General features: G+C 38.9%; 1 protein-coding gene, 1 long non-coding RNA gene and 1 pseudogene across 2 annotated transcripts; 2 read left to right on the top strand and 1 right to left on the bottom strand.

The window, feature by feature from the left end:
- Positions 1-2,763: 2,763 nt before the first annotated feature.
- LOC133734026 (protein ACCELERATED CELL DEATH 6-like) lies at positions 2,764-5,193 on the bottom strand (annotated as a pseudogene).
- Positions 5,194-7,358: 2,165 nt separating this feature from the next.
- LOC133730856 (zinc finger BED domain-containing protein RICESLEEPER 2-like) lies at positions 7,359-8,837 on the top strand. Its single transcript, XM_062158368.1, has one exon. It carries the CDS (start codon positions 7,359-7,361, stop codon positions 8,835-8,837), a length of 1,479 nt encoding a protein of 492 aa, XP_062014352.1.
- Positions 8,838-18,315: 9,478 nt separating this feature from the next.
- On the top strand, positions 18,316-19,527 carry LOC133729241 (uncharacterized). The gene is made up of 3 exons (XR_009856313.1): positions 18,316-18,457; positions 18,601-18,737; positions 19,427-19,527. It is a non-coding gene; the product is annotated as an uncharacterized LOC133729241 (long non-coding RNA).
- The last annotated feature ends 1,300 nt before the right edge of the window (positions 19,528-20,827 follow it).

Genomic DNA, 20,827 nt, shown 5'->3' with positions numbered 1-20,827 from the left:
TAGTTCCACCAAACCTTCCAGCCAAGCTAAAGTCACGCTTTAGCAAGTTCTCCTCACTTCCTAGTAGTTCTCGCTCTGCTCGATCTACAACATCGAGTATCGATTGTGATTTTGAAGAAGCTCAGCAAAAGTCCTCGCCACAAGGCACAAAGAATCCCACGACGAGGTTGGTGCTCTCCTCATCCATAATCGCTTGAAAGAAGTCAGGTCAAGGGACACCCCCGACGACAGCACCTGAACGGTGCTGGCACGCCCGTGCAAGAAAAGAGACTGTTGACCAGCTCAAGGAAAACTGGAGCCAATCATTGTCAGCGCGTGTAGCCCACGCGATGTTAACATACGGCATGTGAGGGTCATCCGGTAGATAGTGTAGCCCACGCGATGTTAACATACGGCATGTGAGGGTCATCCGGTAGATACCAAACTCTCCGCTAACTTGATAGTTGTACAAAAAGTTTTCTCTCTGTGTTTGACTTCTCTCCACACACATAGTGAGTGGGCCCTGGTAGTGTTGATAAACACTTATAATTTTATGAAAATAGCTTTGATTTAGTTGACAAAACGGATGTAACCTCCTTCTAACGACTTTGACCCCTCACTTGCTCTATGTTCAGTTTTTTTTTTTTTTTTCATTTTCGTCTCCCTTTTTTTTTCGGTTACAAGAACAGCAAAGAAAAGAAAAGGCTAATGAGCTATGTTACAACTTACAAGTGTAGAAAATTCACAGAGATCATCAATAAAAGCAGTAGATTTTCTTCTCCCTTTCTTTGCTCACAATACTTTCTTCTCTTTTTCTTTTTTTTTGTTCTTTCCCCTATTTTTCCTTATCAAGTGGTGTTCACTTGATCCGTTGCTAACCAAAGAATTTATGCTCAATAACCCTTAGATTTTCATCCAAGAGTGAAAAACAAAACACCTCAACTTAATAATAAAACCCAAAAGCAAATTCACTGTTCATTTTGTTTGCCCTTTTCTGGAATGAATAGAGCACTTTCTGTTGAGCCCTTGGCTCCAGCCTGGTTTTACAAAATTAACCGCTCCACATGGCCGCTTCCTGTGGCAACAACTGCCTCTATGGGGGGGGGGGGGGGGGGAGAGAGAGGTTCAAGTGAGGGTGGGATTTTTGATTTTTTGTGGCTGATTGAAGAAACAGAAGAAGAAGAAGAAGGGGGAGGCGGGGAGGGAAGAAGAGGCAGAGAAATCCAAAAGAGGAGAAGAACTGCTCTACTTCACTGATTCAAGGTACATTTTTTACATCAAATTAATTCTTATGCTGATTGGTTATGTATCATAATGATTAATTTCCGGCCGGTACTAGGTTTTGAATTTTGATCGAGTTCCTCTTCACTTCATTGTGTAAATTTGAACTTGAATTTCGTGAATCACTGGGCATCTCATAAGTCATTGTCCACCCCCTATACACATGTGAGTCCTGCATGATTACAGTTTATTGTAAGGAATTCTGCAATATTTGAACTTTCTAACTTCCTTTTACCGCTTTTTCACCTTTCAGTTTGTTGTCTTTTCAATGTACAGAATACATGTTGAGTTATACTGTTTCAATTTTGTGTGTGTGTGTACAGTATTTCCAGGGTTTTTCGTATTAATCTCATATTATGCCTCCTATTTGATTGTGTCTTTTATTTTATTCTTATTCTGCCTGTTACTCTTATTTGATTGTACACACACACTCTATTTCCAGTGTTTTAATCTAGACTTTCCAGATTTGCATTTTAAATCGAGCAGAGGGAGCTAATTATATTTGAAATAGTGGGAATTGCAGAAGGGTCTGAGAAGAAACTAAAGGCAAGTATTTTAATTTTACTTGCAAATAAACCTATTGTATATGCTCTCCTTTTTAATTATTTATGCAATTAGTAGTCAAAAATTGGTGAAAAGACTCAGGACTGAGTAGTTGTGCTAACATGATCAGTTTTATTATTTAGATTTATGTTTCACAAATTTAGATATTGAAACTTGGTCAATGTCTTTGAAGATTCTATATATAGTCAATAGTACACAGAAATTGTGTAATCAGGGTTAGCATATAGTTATTGTTGTTTCACATGAAATTACTGTTAAAACTCTAGAAACCAATTGTCAGACCTGAACACTAAGATTCATTTGCATTGGTCTTTTATTGTTGTGCTACTTTAGTTTTGGACCGTGGTTCACCCATTCTTTGAATTAAAAGTAAAGGGTATGTGTATTCCTAGGGTTCAAGAGTTTAAGCATTTGGAGTGGATTTACGGGGCTTCTAGATCTAGAGGTGATCTAAAGGACCAGCAATGTGTCTATTTCCACACACCGCATTAGTTCTTTGTCCTGTTTATGAAGAATCATTGATCCCCTTTTACATTGTATGATGTGTATGAAACTTTCTCTTCTGGGTAGGGGTAGTAATGTAACTTTTATTTGGGCTCAACTTTGCATTCCTGGTAATTTTTCAATAGCAAAAGCAAGTAGTGACATAAACCTAAAATTGCAGCTGAAACTTTTAGAGGTACTGCTAAATTACTAGGAACCAATAGTCTGAGAAAAAGAATAAGGAGGAAGGCTATTTAATATGTACAAGTACGTCTTCAATTATTGTGATCATTGGATTTTCCTTTAACCCCATTTGTTAGTTCAATGAAGGAATATCAGTATTTCTAGGCTGAAAGAGTTTAACCACACCATTTGAAATTCAAATTCAAACAGATTTCAATATATATAAAACTATTTTCGATTACAAGTTTATATATACAACGTATTAGTATTTATTTGAACTCTAGAATTCTCAAAAATATCAGCAGACATTGCTGATGTGTAGTTCTAATGAGGCTTTACACCAAAACTTCAAATATGTACTTCTTCTCCATTTTTGTATCTTACCCCTTTTGGACTTGATACAGAGATGAGAAAACAAGAGTCTACCGGCTTCAGGGATGGAAAACATTTTAACCAAATGAAAAAGCAACAAGAAGGTACTAATGTGAAAAGCAACATCCACTCCTAGTGCCATGATTTCCACGTATGGCTGATGGGGCAGCACAGCTTGAAGTCCTGTTGTGAATGCTCCTGCAGTCGTTTGTAGAGCAATATATGTAAGAGCAGCGGCACTTATGAAATAGTAAAGATAGCACCCCTTGCTGTTAACAGCTCCCCAAAATAGGAGGCAAGCTGCACTAATTGAGCAAGTCATAGCAACAGTGTCTTGGATTATGAAATGTTTTAGATGTTTGCTCGACTGTAGAAGAGCTAGCCCTCGATCTGATGACCCTGCATCATTGTTGTAGCCTCCAGGCATTGTGAATGCGGCTGTAAATGTTACAGTTGTAATGAGTGTTGTAACCGTTAAAAGGGTCTGACCCATTTTCTTGTAAGTTTGCATTGCTGAAATTGCTTCTTCGTGGTCCGCTCTTGCTGAAATCTGCAAGTAAAACGATTAAATGAAATCAACAAGCTGTCAATAATTTATTTATAGTTAGAATGATGTCCATGCAAGGAAGTGGTTTAGAATAAAACCAATTTTTGGCCTGCATCTTAAAATCTTTTAAGCGTTTTGGAACAGTAGTAAACCAACAGCTCTATCAGAGGGGGAGATGATGAACAGTTCTAGTTTGTTACACATAAAACCGAGAAACATTCTATACTAGGAAGGTTATATATTAAGTACTCACCATGGGAGATGTAATATTACTAGATTTCTTCATTGACCTGTCATCGTCAAATGCTGTTTGGCCATATTTGTTCTTGGATCTTTGATTTACTCTTCCATCCCACCTCAAGTACCAAACAATCCAAGTTTTTCTTGCAATCGCTGCTAGATGCAAAGGCGTGTTTCCATCAATATCAGACTGATTTATCAACCCTTCTAGTTCTGGTGTTTCTAATATACATGTGACAACATTAGCTTGTCCACTGGAAATAGCAATATGAAGAGCATTCTGTCCATAAGGGTCAACAGGTTCTCCCGAATCTGGGCAATGTTGGATAATCTCTCTAATCACACCGGTATATATGACCATTCCTAGCTGCAACATGAATTGGTGAACGACCATCTTTATCCAAGACATATGCAGTAGAAGTATCAAGTTCTAGTAATCGCTGAACCGTTCTGTGGTCACCTAGGGATGCTGCATAGTAGAGAGGAGTCCGGCCTTGTCGATCAGCTTCTTTGACTAGTTCTTGCTTGAATGCTAGCAGAGCTTCCATGATACCTTACAGTAATAGAGTTCACACACGAAAACTTGAGTTTAGGGAGGACTATATATATGTAAACATATTACAATACATATGGGACCAGAATCTTCTTCTGTGCAACATGTGCCTAATTCTTCAAGACCAAAATAAAAGAGGAGCCAAACCGAAGTAATAGGAGCATAGCTAAGTGAATGTAACTAATCAGATAAAAAAAAAAAAAAAAAGTGAATGTAACTAATGTTAATTTATTAAAACTCAATAGTCAATACCACAGGCGTCTATGTACAGGAAAAATCGATATAAAATCTCAAAGAAAATGATATAATAGTTGTTGTAGAGTATCAGCATAACTACTAGCTAAACCATGCATCTAATACATATATAACTGAAAGAGATCAGAACAGCTGAAGGATCGATGATATACCAATATGCCTCTCAACCACAGCAGCATGCAAAGCTGTTTGGCCATCTGAACCACCATGAGCTGATGGCGGAGTTGTCCTTATAATTTGATTCACAATCTCTAACATTCCCCCTCTTGTGGCCAGATACAATGGAGACTCACCCTCATCATTTTCAACAGAAGCCAAGTTAGGATCAACTTTGATTAAGAACTCGACCACTTTATAGTGACCATTCCTTGAAGCTTCGTGTAATACTGTGTTGTTCCCCCTATTTCTAATTCTCAGAGTCTCAAGCCCCAGGTCTACCTCTGACACTGATGAAATTATATCTCTAACCAGATAGTTGACAATAGAGAAGTGACCAAACCTTGCAGCCACATGCAGAGGTGTATCTCCATCTAAGTTTTGCTGTTTGAGAAGTGACCTGGATCTGCTATAAATCTCAGCCGCGACATTTTCATGTCCGAATTGCACAGCTATATGGAGGGTTGTGTTTTCTCGAGGTGTAAGTTTATATAGAAGGCTAGGATTATCACAAAGAAGTTTTCTGAGGAAGCAAACATCCCCTGATTTTGCAGATTTGTAGAGCCTTGGATCCATGGTATTCATACAGTAGTGCATAATAATGTGGGTGCTCTATATAATTGTGGGAAGAAGACTTGAAAGACTAGCTTGTCAAGCATTTCAAGTCTTGCTCTTGCTGACAATTCAATATTATGATAAATCGACCTCGAAATTCTCACATTGTTTATAAACAATGATGCAGATCTTCTGGACAAGTGGAAGAATCAAAGTCTGCAAAATGTTCAAAGTCTAACGTTTTTTTTTTGTCAAATTCAACGTCTAACTTGATACCCTATTTCTAATTCAGTCTTGTCACTCTTGTGGACAGGGGCGGATCGACATTGTACGTAGTCTACTTGGGTCGTAGCATAATCTAAAATTCTCATGTTTCATATAGTCGAAGTTACAGGTCTAGAAAATTCACAGAGATCATCAAAAAAAGCAGTAGATTTTCTTCTCCCTTTCTTCTTTGCTCACAATACTTTCTTCTCTTGTTTTTTTTTTCTTTGCTCTTTCCCCTATTTTTTTCTCCCTTCCTTCTTTGGTTACAATTTTCTTCCCCTGTTTCGCAAATTTTCTTAAAGTTTCTTTACAAATTTTTCCTTGTTTAATTCCTCTTTTCTGTTTTTGACTGCCCACCCCCCCCCCCCCCCCCCCCATTCTATTCTCCCTTTCTTCTTGGTTTACAATATTTTCTTCTCTTGTTTTTTCCTGCTCTTTCCCCTATTTTTTTCTCTCCCTTCCTTTTTTGGTTACAAATTTCTTCCCTTGTTTTGCAAATTTTCTGGAAGTGTTTCTTTAAAAAAAATTTCATGTTTAATTCTTAGTGCATGTCTCAAAGTTCTTGGAAACATTATTGACAAAATAATAGTATTAAATTAGCCCACCCTAATTTTGTATTTTAAATCCACCCAAGGTTCGAAAAAACGCTAGGCGCTAGTCGGGCGGTGGTTAGGGGACTAGCGCCTAGAGGCCTAGGTGGTTTTTATTTTTATATTTTTAATTTGATTAAATTATTTTTATAATAAATACAAATGAATATAATAGTTCACTTACTCTTATTAATTTAATTGCATAATTATTTGATCACACTCTAAATACTAAAATTACTATTAATTATTATAATAGTTCACTTACTCGTAATAGTTGTTAGAATGCTTGACAGTTATCTATAACTATTACAAATCTTATCCAAAAAAAATTGGTAAGTGGGCTCCTGCCTACGGTATTTCTCTCTCTCTCTCTCTAAAGACTAATCAAGTCTTCATCTTCTAATGGTTCACGTGCTCTTGGGACCGCTCTTGAAGACAAATCAAGTCTTCGTCTTCTACCTACAACCAATCACTCTCTCTCTCTGACGGTGAGAGTACTATTCTCTAAACAAACACCGAAGAAGATGAAGAAAACTCTTACTTTCTGATACCGCTCTCTTCAATCCGACAATAGTTTGCTGCCCCCAAACTTAGGCCTAGGATTTTCAAACCGGGAACCGGTGGAACCGGCCGGGACCGCATCGAAATTCCCTGTTCGATTCGGTGTCTAGTTCTGGAAGAGGTGGTTTTGTGAAAACCCGAACCGTTTACCATCTTCCGGTTCGGTTCCAATTCCGGAATTCCCTAAATGCTCGGAACCGGGAGAAACTGAGGTACTGGGCTTCTGTATATATGGACGTGTATTTTGGAAGCCCACTAGCCCAGTTTAGGTAACCCAAAGACAAAAAAAAAAACCCTGACCTCCTACTCATTCTCGACCAAACTGACCTAGCCGGCTAGCCCTTCTTCAGTTCTCTGACTTCGCACTTCTTCAGCTCTTCTTCAGTTCGTTCATCACTTCATTGAAGACTGAGATGCCCAGTTCATTCAAAAAGCCAAATTCTTCCATTTGAAAAGCCAGAAACTGATAAACCCCTAGTTCATCTTCTGATCTTCATCCCCAATCGGCGATTCCCAATTCGAACTTTAGAAGGAGATGGCTTCTAATCCTTCAATTTCGTCCATTCCTTTGAATTCAAATAGTCATTCTCGGTCTGGGAATGAGATTGTACCTGTTGCAGCGGCACAACAAGGAGATGAAGAAGTTGAGTCTCACGATCCCGGCATATCGAAGAAGGGTGCTGCAAAGAGAAAGAGGGCACCGACACAGAAACAATAGAAACCTCCTCGAAGCTGGGTTTGGGAGCATTTCACCAAGGTGGAGCACCCGCTCATGGGGATTGTTGATGGAGTTGAGCAGCAAGTTAGGCACACCACAAGAGCACAATGTAAGTATTGTCTAACTCACCTTGCATGTAATTCGACTGGTAATGGAACTAGTTCTCTTATAAAACACATCGAAATTATATGCAAGAAATATCCGGGTAGAAATAAGTTGGCAGGGGGTCAAACTCAGATTGTAGGTGATGATTTGGATGATACTATAACTGCTAGGCAGTGGACTCAAGAAGGTTGCATTCAAGCTGCTACCGTTATGATAGTCATGGATGAAATGCCATTTAGTGCCATAGAAAGACCCAGGTTTAGGTACTTCTGTAAGGTGGCTATTCCAAAATGGAAAGTTCCATGTAGGAAAGTGATTGTGAAAAATTTTCTGAAAATGTATGAGACGAAGAAGGAAGAGTTGAAAAAGGAATTGAGCTCTCATTGTGTGTGTTTGACAACCGATACTTGGACATCGGTTCAGAACATTAACTATATGGTTTTAACTGCCCATTTCATAGATAATGGGTGGAAATTGCACAAAAGAGTTATCAATTTCTGTGTGATCCCAAATCATCAGGGAATTACAATAGGAAAGATTTTGGAGTCGTGTTTGAGGGCTTGGTCTATTGAGAGGGTGTTAACTATTTCTGTGGATAATGCTTCTGCAAATAAGCATGCAATAGACTACATTAGGAGAAAAACGAACAGTTGGGAAAAGGGAATTATTTTGGAGGGTAAATTTCTGCATGTTAGGTGTCTAGCACACATCATCAACCTTATTGTGAGGTCTGCATTACATTTATTGGAGAAATCTATTGGTAGTATCCGAAATGCAGTTAGATATGTCCGAAGTAGCTCATCAAGGTTGGATGCATTCAAGGCTTGTTGTGAAAAGGAGGATGTTGAATCGAAGAAAATTTGTGTGTTGGATGTTCCAACACGGTGGAATTCCACCTACATTATGTTGGATACAGCTTTAGGGCTTAGGAAGGCATTTGATAGGTTGCAAGATGATGAGGATGTGAAGTACACGAGTTACTTTGATGAAGAAGAAAAGTTGGTTGAGGAGGATGGTGATGAACCGGATGATTTCAGTGTGCCTTTGTCTCAAATTAGGAGCAGGGCATCTCGTAAGAGAGTTGGACCACCTAATAAGCATGATTGGGCAAAGGCAGTGGTGTTCACGAAGTTTTTAAAGGTGTTTTATGAGGTTAGTTTAAGAGTTAGTGCCACAAAACACCCTACCTCACCTCATGCTTTCCATGATATTGTTGCGATACATGCTGAAATTGAAGACTTGTTTACGCAGCCTACAGATGGTGATGCAAGTGAGACACAAAAAGTCCTTTTTCAGATGGCACAGAAGATGAGGGCTAAGTATAAAAAATACTTCGGTCAGCTTGAGGACATTAACCAGCTTTTGTTGGTTGCCTTGGTTTTGGATCCTAGGTATAAGCTAAGGAATGTTGAAAGGACATGCAAATGAATGTTGAACATGGAAGATTTAGTAGTGAAGCAGAAGAGTAGTGAGTTGAAAGACTTGGTGATGACTCTAACTGATTTGTATGCCTCTTCTAATGGTGCTACAAATTCACAAAAGACCAAATCATCATCTGACATGACTCAAGTTGGTGGCAGTAGCAGTGTGAGTGGCAAGATGGCAGATATGCTTATGGATTGGGAGAAAAAGCTTGAAGATGGTGATGTTGTTGTCGTGAATAATGAGGTTGAAAGATACCTTCTAGACCCTATAGAAAAGCCCCCCCAAAGGCACTGAATTCAAGATGTTGACATGGTGGAAGCTAAATGGCCCTAAGTATCCCAATCTGCAAGCCCTAGCAAAAGATGTTCTTGCCATTCAAGTGTCAACCGTGGCTAGTAAATCCACTTTCAGCACTGGAAAGAGGGTTATAGATCCTCACAGGAGTTCTTTAACCCCAAGATCAGTTGAGGCTTTGATTTGCCTTCAAAACTGGCTGAAATCAGATGCCATTACTAGCTTGGCTTATGTTCCTACTCTGGAGGAAATGGAATGGTTTGAAGAGGTTGAACAAGGTCTGTTTTTAACCTTATGTTCATCTTGGTATCACACTTTAATTTTATGTCTCATAACCTGTTGTAACTGATTTGTTTTGCAGAACAAGATAAAGAAGAAAGAGAGAGGAAGAAGAAGGAGAAGGAGGCTACTGCATCTACAAAGGCAAGCAAAGTCAGCAGGGCATCCACAAGCACAGATGCGGCAAAAGCCATCCAAGTGTCTGCTTGAGGTGATATAGCCTACTGTAGCTTGCTTTGTTCTTTTTTTTTGTTTGGTTGTGTGTATGGTGTACCTATGCAGCTTAGGTTCATTTTAAGTTGATTTTGTGGCTTCTGTTTGGCTATTTGCAGAGAAGATGGTGGCTTTGCTGTTTGCATTTAATTTTTAGCTTGCCTGTTTGCATTACAATATGATGATTAAACTGATTCAAGTGTGCAGCTTGCTGTGTTTATTTTTCTTTTTTCTGTTTGTTATGTGTACCTATGCAACTTTGCACTTTAGGAGTGTTTAGGTTCATTTTTGAGATTGTTTGGTGGCTTCCAGCTTTGCACTTTGCAGTTTGCACTTAAACTGATTTAAGTATGCAGCTTTCCACTTAAACTAATTAAGTATGCAGCCTTGCACTTAAATATTGCACTTCAATTGATTAAGTATGGAGCTTTGCACTTAAATATTGCACTTCAATATTGCATTATGAATATTGCTTGTGTTATGGAAGAATACTAATAATGTCTTGCTGTGTTTTGCTGTGTTTTGCTGTATTTTGGCATCTTGTTGTGCAAAGAGTTTTGGGATGTTGCTGTGTTTTGATAATGACATAATAATGATACTATCATGTTGGTTTTGCAGAATGCAGTTGGAAGAATCAAGGTTGCAACTCTGCAAGTCAAGAACCAGCAATCCTTTTTTTTTTTTTCCTATGAACTTTCTAGTTTCTATTGTGCTCAACTGCTCATTTATGATTGGATTTGTGCAAGACTGCATTGTGATTCAAGTTCCATTTGTGAATTGTGCAAGACTGCATTGTGGCAGAATGCAGTTGAAACTCTTTATTCAATTCATCACTTCATTGTGGAATTTTCATGACATTTGTGAGCTTCTGTATTGCTGCTACTACATAGTTGAAGAAGTTAGAAGTTCATGAACTCATTGAGCTGTAATTAAAGACTTCCAACTGTTGAAAATTGCATCAAAGACTTGAAGTTCTTTAAGAGGTTGAACATTTGAACTGTAATGTTGAACTGTTGAAGTGGTTTTGAACTTTTGATTAATTTGATTTTATATTTTCAATGTATTGTACTACTGATTGTTTCATTTCATTGTCTTGGTTGTGTTCTGCATTGAAGTTTAATGATCTGTGAAGTTATGAACTGCAATGAAATGTGGCTGGGAAACTGGAAAAAGTCATTTGTTTTCTTTCTGGCTAGGAACCAGTTCCAACCTGTAACCGAACTGAAAAAAAAATGGTTCCAGTTTCGTAACAATTCCGGCAAAAAAAACGGAGACACTGAACCGGAAAAGAGACTTCGGTTCCGGCAAAAAATGTCAAAACTAGAACCGATCCCAGGCCTACCCAAACTAATCCAGTCTCAACGGCAAGCTGAAATCTTTGAAGTCAGAGGTCAGAATAGGCTTGAGCAGGTGTCTTCCATTTCCAATCTCTCTCTCTCTCTCTGTCTCTCTCTCTCTCTCTCTCTCTCTCTCTCTCTCTCTTTCTCTCACACACACACACACACACACACAGACGATGAAAGTATTCGTCTTCTGGGTTTTTCAGTTTTTGACAAGTTTCGGCCGTATAGTGAAACCAAAAAAAAAAAATGAAAGATGCCCAGCCGCCTAGACCGCCCAAGCGCCCGCCTAAAACTAGAACGCCCAGAGCCACCGATTTGGCATTAGTTGAGGCGGAGAGGCACCACCCAGGCGGCCTAGGTGACCGAGTTTTAGAACACTAAATCCGTCACTGCTTGTAAGGTTCTACATCCTAAAATTTGATAAATGGTTCATAAGTGTAACAAATAGATTTATGTATGATACCAATCGGAGCTTTCAGAGATGAATGTGAGTACAAGTGTACAACTGTTCCACTACGTAGCTAATACGTACATAGAAGATGTTAAAAATGCTGATTGAGAATAAAAATTGCAGAGAATGATTCTCTATTTTCTCATGTATGTTTAGTAGAATGTGTTACAATTATATACAAAGGAAAAGAAAATTCTAGAGGCTGAGAATCAGCTATACAATCAGCCTATAATTACAACAAGATATGACAATATTAATTGCCAAATTTGTAACCTATCAATTACAATAAAATCCCAACAATTAGTCTCATGTAATCAAGCTAATAAATCAATGATATTCATTGTGACTTTCAACACTCCCCCTCAAGTTGGAGCATGAATGTCTAGAATGCCCAACTAGCATGAATGTGAATGGAAAAGCGTAGCACCTAGCTAGGGGCTTCGTAAATATGTCTGCAACTTGTTGGGTAGATGGCGTATAGGCTGTTGCAATCACTCCCATTTGAATTCTTTCACGAACAACATGACAATTCATTTCAATGTGTTTAGTGCGCTCATGAAATACAGGATTTGCTGCTATATATAGAGCAGCTTGGTTGTCACAAACTAACCTTGCAGGTTCTGGATGATGTACCTGTAAATCTTGAAGAAGATATTTCAACCAAGTGAGTTCACAAGTAGCAGAGGCCATAGAACGATACTCTGCTTCTGCTGATGAGCGAGATACAACACTTTGTTTCTTGGATTTCCAAGAGATAAGAGAATCACCAAGGAAAACACAATAACTAGAAACTAATCTCCTTGTTGTGGGGCAACCACCCCAATCTGCATCACAATAACCTTTTAGCTTTAAAGAACTTTGTGATGGAAACAATAAACCCTGACCTGGTGTGCCTTTTAGATATCTTAAAACTTGTAATGCTGCCTCAAAATGGGGTTTTCTAGGTTGATGCATGAATTGACTGAGGATATGAACTGAATATGTGATGTCGGGCCTTGTGACTGTGAGATAAATGAGACGACCAACCAACCTCCTATATCATGAAGGGTCTTTGAGAATCTCTCCATCTATTGCAGTCAATTTCAAGTTCTGATCCATAGGAAATTTTGCTGGACGTGCACCAAGTAAACCAGCATCATCAAGAAGATCAAGAGTATATTTTCTTTGGGAGATAGCAATGCCTTTCTTAGAACGAGCAACTTCCACACCAAGAAAATATTTCAAATTTCCAAGGTCTTTGATGCGAAAGTTGTTACTCATGAAATTTTTGAGATTATGGATGGCAGATTCATCATTCCCTGTAATGATTATGTTGTCAACATAAATCAAAACAACTGTAAATGAATTTTCATGTAACCGAGTGAATAATGAATAATCTGCCCTTGATTGTCGAAACCCTGCATTTTGTAAGGCATGTGCAAATTTTGAAAACCAATTGCGAGATGCCTGTTTCAACCCATATAAAGATTTGTTGAGTCTACACACCATGTTCTCCCCCTGTCGACGTAGGCCTGGAGGTGGGACCATGTAAACTTCTTCAACCAAGTCACCGTGGAGGAATGCATTTTGAACATCAAGTTGATGCAATGGCCAATTGCGAACGGAGGCAATAGTTAAGAGGCATCTGTCAATAGTAAGTTTGGCAACATGAGCAAATGTCTCTTTATAATCTAGTCCTTCCTTCTGAGTATACCCTTTGGCAACTAAACGGGGTTTGTAGCGTTCAATGGAGCCATCAGAGTTGTATTTGATTTTGTACACCCTCTTACAACCAATGGCATTTTTCCTCGGGGGCAAGGAGCTAAGTGTCCAAGTTTTGTTCTGTTCAAGAGCCAAAAGTTCTGCTTGCATAGCTTTCCTCCAGTTAGGATCAAGCTCAGCCTGAGAAAAGGTTTTTGGTTCGACAAGACTAGAAATACTAGCAACAAGGGAATGGTGAGATGGAGATAAAGCAGCATATGAAATAAAATGGGATAAAGGATAACGAGTACCTGACCCCGAAGAAGATGTTGACCTAGGAGCATCATAAATAACTTGTGAGCAATGAAAATCACGGAGGAGTACTGATGGTTGATGCTCACAGGTACTACGGCGGGGCACAACTTCAGAAGGAGGTGGTGATGGGTCCAAAGGTTCATTTGGAGGAATGGTAGGTGTGGGTTCATTGGGAAGGGATTCATTTAGAGTGATGGTAGGTGTATTTGTAGGTGGAGTAGGAGGATTTGTAGTTGAAGGATCTGTGGGTGAAATGATAGTTGGAGGATCTGCAGGTGAAGTAGTGGTAGGAGGATTTGTATGTGGAGGTAGAGTGATGGTAGAAGATGGTTGAGAGACATCAGGTACAGGTAACGGTAACGTTGCATCATCGTGTAGGTCGTGTGGCATGGTGGAATAGGGAAACAGATTTTCATGAAAAACAACATCACGACTAGAGAAAATTGTTTTAGATGTTAAATCATACAACCGGTAAGCCTTTTGACCCAAAGGATAGCCCACAAAAATACATTTTCTGGCTCGTGAATCAAACTTTTGAGAAGGTTTAGGGTTAGTTGCATAACATAAACAACCAAATACACGGAAATGTTGGTACTCAGGTGCTTTTTGGTAAAGTACTTCAAAAGGTGAACGTTTTGAAAGAAGTAATATGGGCAAACGATTAATAATATATGCAGCTGTTTGGACACACTCTCCCCAAAAAGTTAAAGGGAGATGTGCTTGGAAGCGCAAAGCACGGGCAACATTAGAAGATGACGATGTTTGCGCTCAACAACACCATTTTGTTGGGGCGTTGAGGTGCAAGAATGTTGAAAAAGAATTCCTGAATCATTGAAAAATGAACGCATAGAAATGAACTCAGCACCATTATCAGCACGAATTTGTTTGACATTACGCTGAAATTGAGTTTTGACAAACGAAATGAAGGTTTTTAACAACCCTTGGGTTTCATATTTAAAATGCATGAGGTGAATCCAAGTTTATCGTGAAAAATCATCAACAATGGTTAAAAAGTAACGAGCACCAGTGTGAAAAGGCTCTCGATGTGGACCCCAGATATCACAATGTATTAAATTGAAAGGTGCACTTGTTGAAATAGAACTTAAAGGAAAGGACAACCGAGTTTGTCTAGCCATGGGACACACATCACAATGAGAGTTAAAGTCAAAAGTTATACCAGATGTTGATTTTTCCAAAAATTGGGATGGTGCGGTAGATGGATGACCAAGACGACGATGCCACAAATCATGGGTAACAGAGACATTATGTGTTACGGGTGGTGGTTGGACCGCGGTGTTTTGGGACAAGTAGTACAAGCCATTGTGATGCTTCCCTATGCCAATCACCTTCTTCGTTGCCAAATCCTGTAAGACACAAAAATCTGGGTGAAAGAGGATAGTACAATGGAGTTGACGAGTTAATTTGCTAACAGAAAGTAAATTGACTCGAAAGGATGGCACGCAAAGAACATTGTTAATAGGCCAATTTGAATTGAGTTCTATTGACCCAACAGAAGTGATACCTACGCTAGAACCATTGGGTAGGTTGACAAAAGAAGATTTTGATGATGATTTGTCAAAGAATTTGGGTGATGACACAAATAATCCAATATCAATAATCCAATCTTGAGATTGTTGTGATAAAGAGCGAGCGGAATGACAAGATGGAAAGAATGTACCATTTTCTGTATCTGATTGAGTTGGCTCGACCTCCATGAGATTCTTTATAGCTCCACATGTGCAAGGTGGAATATCATTGTTGAACACCAGTTCCTCCCAAATAGACTTCAACTTGGAAATAAGGGCACTTCTCGAAAGTTTTGAGTGATTCGCCATGCTGAATAGCTAAGATAATAGAATAACTTTCAAAAGGTGAAAATGTATAGAGCAACCAAGATCGGTGCTCTGATACCATGTTAAAAATGCTGATTGAGAATAAAAATTGCAGAGAATGATTCTCTATTTTCTCATGTATGTTTAGTAGAATGTGTTACAATTATATATAAAGGAAAAGAAAATTCTAGAGGCTGAGAATCAGCTATACAATCAACCTATAATTACAACAAGATATGACAATATTAATTGCCATATTTGTAACCTATCAATTACAATAAAATCCCAACAATTAGTCTCATGTAATCAAGCTAATAAATCAATGATATTCATTGTGACTTTCAACATAAGAAAATCATTTTAATGGTGCTAGGGGAGAATTAAAAGTCGACGCCCTGCAATTTTTTCTGCAAAGTGAGAATAAGCTTGGAAGTAAAATAATGCTTGCATGATGATGGCTAAAACACCAAAATGATGATCCATTTGAACAGTGAATTTTGCAAAGCTTGTCTTTAAGCAGAATTGCTGTATAAAAGTACCATATAAACCTTGGAATTAAAAATCTAAGCTATCATCCTCACATTAGATCACAATGCATTATTTTACCAAGATATCGAATAAGGGATTCACTATCTTGTGGAAAATGCTTTTGGAGGTAGTGTGCATGCAACATCGATCTATTGCAGTCATACGATCGAGATCTTATATATTTTAATTTTTACAGTGATTCAATGCATATTTATACAGAAACTTAGTTAATAATGTATATCAAGCCAACACATATACATAACTGTGCTTAGGACAATTAGACATAGTAAACTAATGATGTACGTTGCATGCTTTGAGATCACTAACCGATAGAATATACCAATTTTTTCTCCTAGCTGCTCAGTAACTTCTTCCCAGTTTTATAAGCAACATAAGCATCAATTGTTGCACACTCGATCTGCTCTGCGGTCAGAAACTCCTCAGTCCAGCTCATCCAAGCCACCTTCTGAGGCCTTTGCTCAAGCCCCAGCTTCAAAACATCTCTTACCAAATCCCTTGCTCCATAAGCAAAAAGTTGCGGCTTTCGAAGCCCATATGCCGCCAATTCACTCAGCTCCACCACATTCCTAACCACAACCCCATAATTCTCCTTCAACATCCTCACGTCCTCGTTGACATGAACTCCAACAAAACAATGTCCTTCATCATGAAGAAGTTAAGCAGCGAAGGGCACACGGGGCCTGACTTATGGTTCAATCTTATAAGGACACACTCGACGCAGGAGAAGAGTTTGATAAGGACCACCCGAGGTTCGACTCGGCCGTCTTCCGTGTCTACCAGAGAACATTCATTGCCAAACCCTACAACCATGTCCTTCTCGTCACGGATTTTCTGGGTGATAAGGTAGAGGCAGAGGTGCACTGCACCGTGTTCGGACTTCGAAGACGATCTCGGCCGGTGACTACTTTGGTGCCGTCGCTCATGACGTTGGTGAAGCCTCTTAAGGGTTCATTCATTTTGGTGTAATGGTCTATTATGATCGGAGAACCATGAAGTGAATGCGATGCGAATGATAATGTACGTGTAGCCGGAGTTGGGAAATATGTTGGGTTTCTGTAACACTATTGTTTCTGGAATACATGGTTTTCGTGCCAAGAGTAGGGCTGGTGGGTTCTCTCCAGTCTGTCACTCAAAGCGTGACATGCTGTTGGATTACATATACCTCTGGGCTGCTGAACAAATTCGTTACTAGTTAGTGAACACAGTGAAATCTCCAATACCCGTAATTTTCATCAGTTGATCGAGAAAAAAGTTTGTGGGCAATTAGGGCGTAGAGCAATTATTATTATTATTATTACTACTGCAACTCTAACAATAGTGTCAAAATCCACCATGGAGCTCCCACAGATATAAATGACATATAACAACATATTCAGCCCATCCTTCAAATCCAACGTGAATGACAGTTCTCATTTCATCTATCAAATTTGATAGCCACAAGTCATCTGTTATCTTTTTATTTATTTATTGTTTCTCTCATTCTCCTCTTTCCATCTCTTCTCACTTTTGTCCTATCCAAGCTAGAGTCATTCATGGCAGACCTTCAATCCTTCTCACTATTGGCATCTTTTGGAGTAAATTGCGGACTTCGTTATTGGAATTAATTAGCCTACGTGGTAAATGAGGATGAGAAAGTGAGTTAGAATTAGGTTGGGGGCCTTGAGAATTTGGGGGCTCGAGGTGAATGTCTAAATCCAGCATTCTAGTGCATTCGAGATCTTTATGTACATTGAACTATTATTTTTATCTGATACAAAAAAAAATCGATTTTGTTTTAGGAAAACTGAAATTGGGAGAGAATTGAGTCGTGCTTTCATTGATAATAGGGATCTCGATCTTTATATAGAGGATTACAAGCATAGAGATAGAGTTGTACATGGAAACATAATCGTACATTGATTGGATATCTCCTAAGATTCTCCGAGAATATCTCTAACATAAACCCTATTTCAACTAGAGCAAGTAATCTCGAGTTTGGGCCAGACACATATTCTGGATTTACTTGAACACTCCCCCTTGTGTCGCCCAAACGTGGTGCTCTTTTCGTTGTCTCATTAAAAACCTTGTCGAGTAACAAAAACCCTGTGGGACAAAAATAACCTCGGTCGAAGGGGAAAAAGAGCACAAGACACCCTTCACGTTTCGAGACCATACATGTAGACATCTCCTCCTGATGTCTGCATCTCCCCCTGATGACAACGGTCACGGGAGTTCGGATAACTTCCGCAAATGATGCTACCAACATGTTTCTCGAAAGTGGAATTTAGGCAATGACTTAGTGAGCAAGCCTGCCATACGGTCCTCAGATTGAACCTAAGACCATCTCCAACAGATGGGTCTTTTGCCAGATGGACAGCTAACGTTTATTTTTGACCAACCAAATTATGTTCCAACCCATCTGTCTATTACACGTGTATTTGACATAAGAGCATCCTCTGTCAAATTTGACAGATTCTCCCCTTTCGGTCTTTTATTTTTTTATTGTTTCTTTCTCTCGCTCTCTCTCGATCTCTTTCCCTCGTCTTTCTTCCTCATGGATGAGCGCATAGGGTGAAAAAGGTAAGAGAGACAGTGCGCATTATTAGCCAAGCCCAAGTAAGTCCCCAACCCACCATAGTCGGAGAAGGGAGCTTTGCTAGGTCTGTGTGTGAGAACCGCTCATTCAAGGTAAATAGAAGCAAATTTTGGCCACCCAAATTCTCTCTTTCCTTGATCTGGTATTTCCCGCTGTTTGATTTTTCCTGCAATCTCATTCTTCTATATTCCGGTTTTGATATGGCTTTTTTCGCCTTTGATTTGGTTATGTGCAGAGAGAAAGGTTCGATTTTGAGTTTACAAACGTGTTAGTCTCCATTGATTAGGTGAAACCCAGAAATGGCTGCTCCACCAGCAAGGGCTAGAGCCGATTACGATTACCTCATAAAGCTTCTTTTGATCGGTGACAGCGGTGTGTGATTCTGCTCGCTTTTGTTTTGTTTCTGAATTTTTGTTTCAGATCAGTGGAATGCTTGGAGAGTTGGATCATTTTGGGATTGAAAATACGAGTTTGGTGATTTAGGGATCGTAAATATGTGGGGAAAAATGAGATTTTGGGTGTTGTTTAGGTTGGATCTGGCTTGATTGGTTGCTTTTGAGCCTGATTTGTTGAAATGGCTGTTTGAGATTTTGAATCAGATATTGTTGGTTGAAGAAAATTGGCCATTTTGCTTGGTTTAGTTGTGTATAGGGTTGCTTTCATTGCCTGTCTATTGGGTCCATAGGCATTTTCAAAAATGAGCAATTTGGATGGTTGGTTTATTTGTCTAAGGTTGCTAAACATAATGCTGTCTTGATAAATTGAATGCGCAAGTTGAGTGTTATGTGCCGATAAATTAGGAAGACTAGCCCATTCATGTATAATAATGGTAGTGAAGACACTAGAATATATTGCATATATGTGCATATATTGCAGAACTGATATATGTGCATATATTGCAAGACACTAGAATGAAGAAATGTTATGTTGACTGTTGAGAGCCAGTTTTTGTGACTGTTTGAAGTATTGAACAACTGAATATGATTTTGGGGACTGAATCTTATTAGAAAGATTGCAACTTTATAGCCTTATGCTTATGTTTTTTGTTTTTGTTTTTACAGGCCTGTAACAGCCATACCATTACATATGTTCCACATTGTAACAGCCATGCCATTCTATGGATACATCTACTATGAATCCTGAGCAGAGGGCATATTATTCCAAACTTTAGATGAAAATTCTCCAAGGTGATATATGAAGTGTGAGGTTGTTGGTTTGTTGGTTTCCATTTTAGTTTGTATCAGTTTGAGGTTTTGTCCAGTGATCGTGTATTTGACTGCTTGCAAACCCTTTAAGAATGACTATGTTTCCTGCTATTTGACTGCTAGAACTGTGCAATTTCTGTTTCTGTTTTCAATCCATTTCAGTTTGTATCAGTTTGTTGGTTTCCAGTGATGTTGTATTTGACTGCTATCAAATTCAAGCTGATTCTGTTTCCTGCTATCTTGACTGCTAGTTTTCAAGCAGTTTCTGTTTCTGTTTCAGGTGAGCAAATTCTCATAATCTCAATTGCATCTCTTTAAATGGAACCATTCATTGTATGATCTTTGATTACAAGAAAAAAAAAAAAAAAAAAGGAAAAACAACATAAATAGAATTTTATATATTAAAGTAATATTCAAATTTGACATCTCCATTGGAGCTAAAAATAGTCAAAATGTTGCTACATCAAATTTGCCATGTCATATGTCAAATTCAAATTTGACCAAAGCCAAATAACAAACCCATTGGAGATGCTCTAATTCACTTTGATCTTGAGGAGAGTTTGTTGTTGCTGATTATCCTTGGTGATGTCGCTTTTGATGTAGCCTTGATTCATTTGTTCAAAACAAACAGCATTATCCTAAATGCTCGTAGGCTCATATGTGGTAGACTTCAAACCACAATTGTTCGAACATACGTAATTATGGATCCAATCCATATACATTCACGAACCACTTTGTGAAGAGCAATAATCTCTGCATTGTTCGAAGATATAGCGACTAGGGTCTATTTCTGTAGACCTCCAAGATATCATGGTCTTTACCCATGGTGAACACTTAACCAGTTTGGGAAGACTTTTGTGTGGGTTAGAGAGATACCCATCATCAGCAAAACCCTCCAAAACACATGTTGTTTTGGGATGGGGATAGAGGACGCAGGCTAGTGTTGGCGGCGTTCCTGGTGTGTGATGGGTCCGAATCCATCATCTCTCTGTATGGATAGAACAAGCCCATATCAATCGTACATCTCAAGTACTGAAAGATATCTTTTACACCAATCCGATGGCGTCGTGTAGGCGCAAAGCTATATCTAGCTAACAAGTTCATGGCAAATGAGATGTCTGGTCTTATGCATTGGGCTAAGTACAATAATGTGCCTATTGTACTAAGTAAGGCACTTCTGCCTCTAGCACATCTTCGTCATCATCCTTTGGACGAAAAGGATCATTTTCAGGATCAAGATTACGGACGATCATGAGG

The sequence above is a fragment of the Rosa rugosa genome, chromosome 2 (assembly GCF_958449725.1).
Source record: "Rosa rugosa chromosome 2, drRosRugo1.1, whole genome shotgun sequence".
NCBI classification, from domain to species: domain Eukaryota; kingdom Viridiplantae; phylum Streptophyta; class Magnoliopsida; order Rosales; family Rosaceae; genus Rosa; species Rosa rugosa.
The sequence above is the reverse complement of the archived record's forward strand: the minus strand, read 5'-3'. Positions and strand labels throughout refer to the sequence as shown.

Coding starts and splice junctions, on each gene's coding strand:
- LOC133730856 (XM_062158368.1), top strand. CDS start 7,359: ATGGGGATTGTTGATGGAGTTGAGCAGCAAGTTAGGCACACCACAAGA.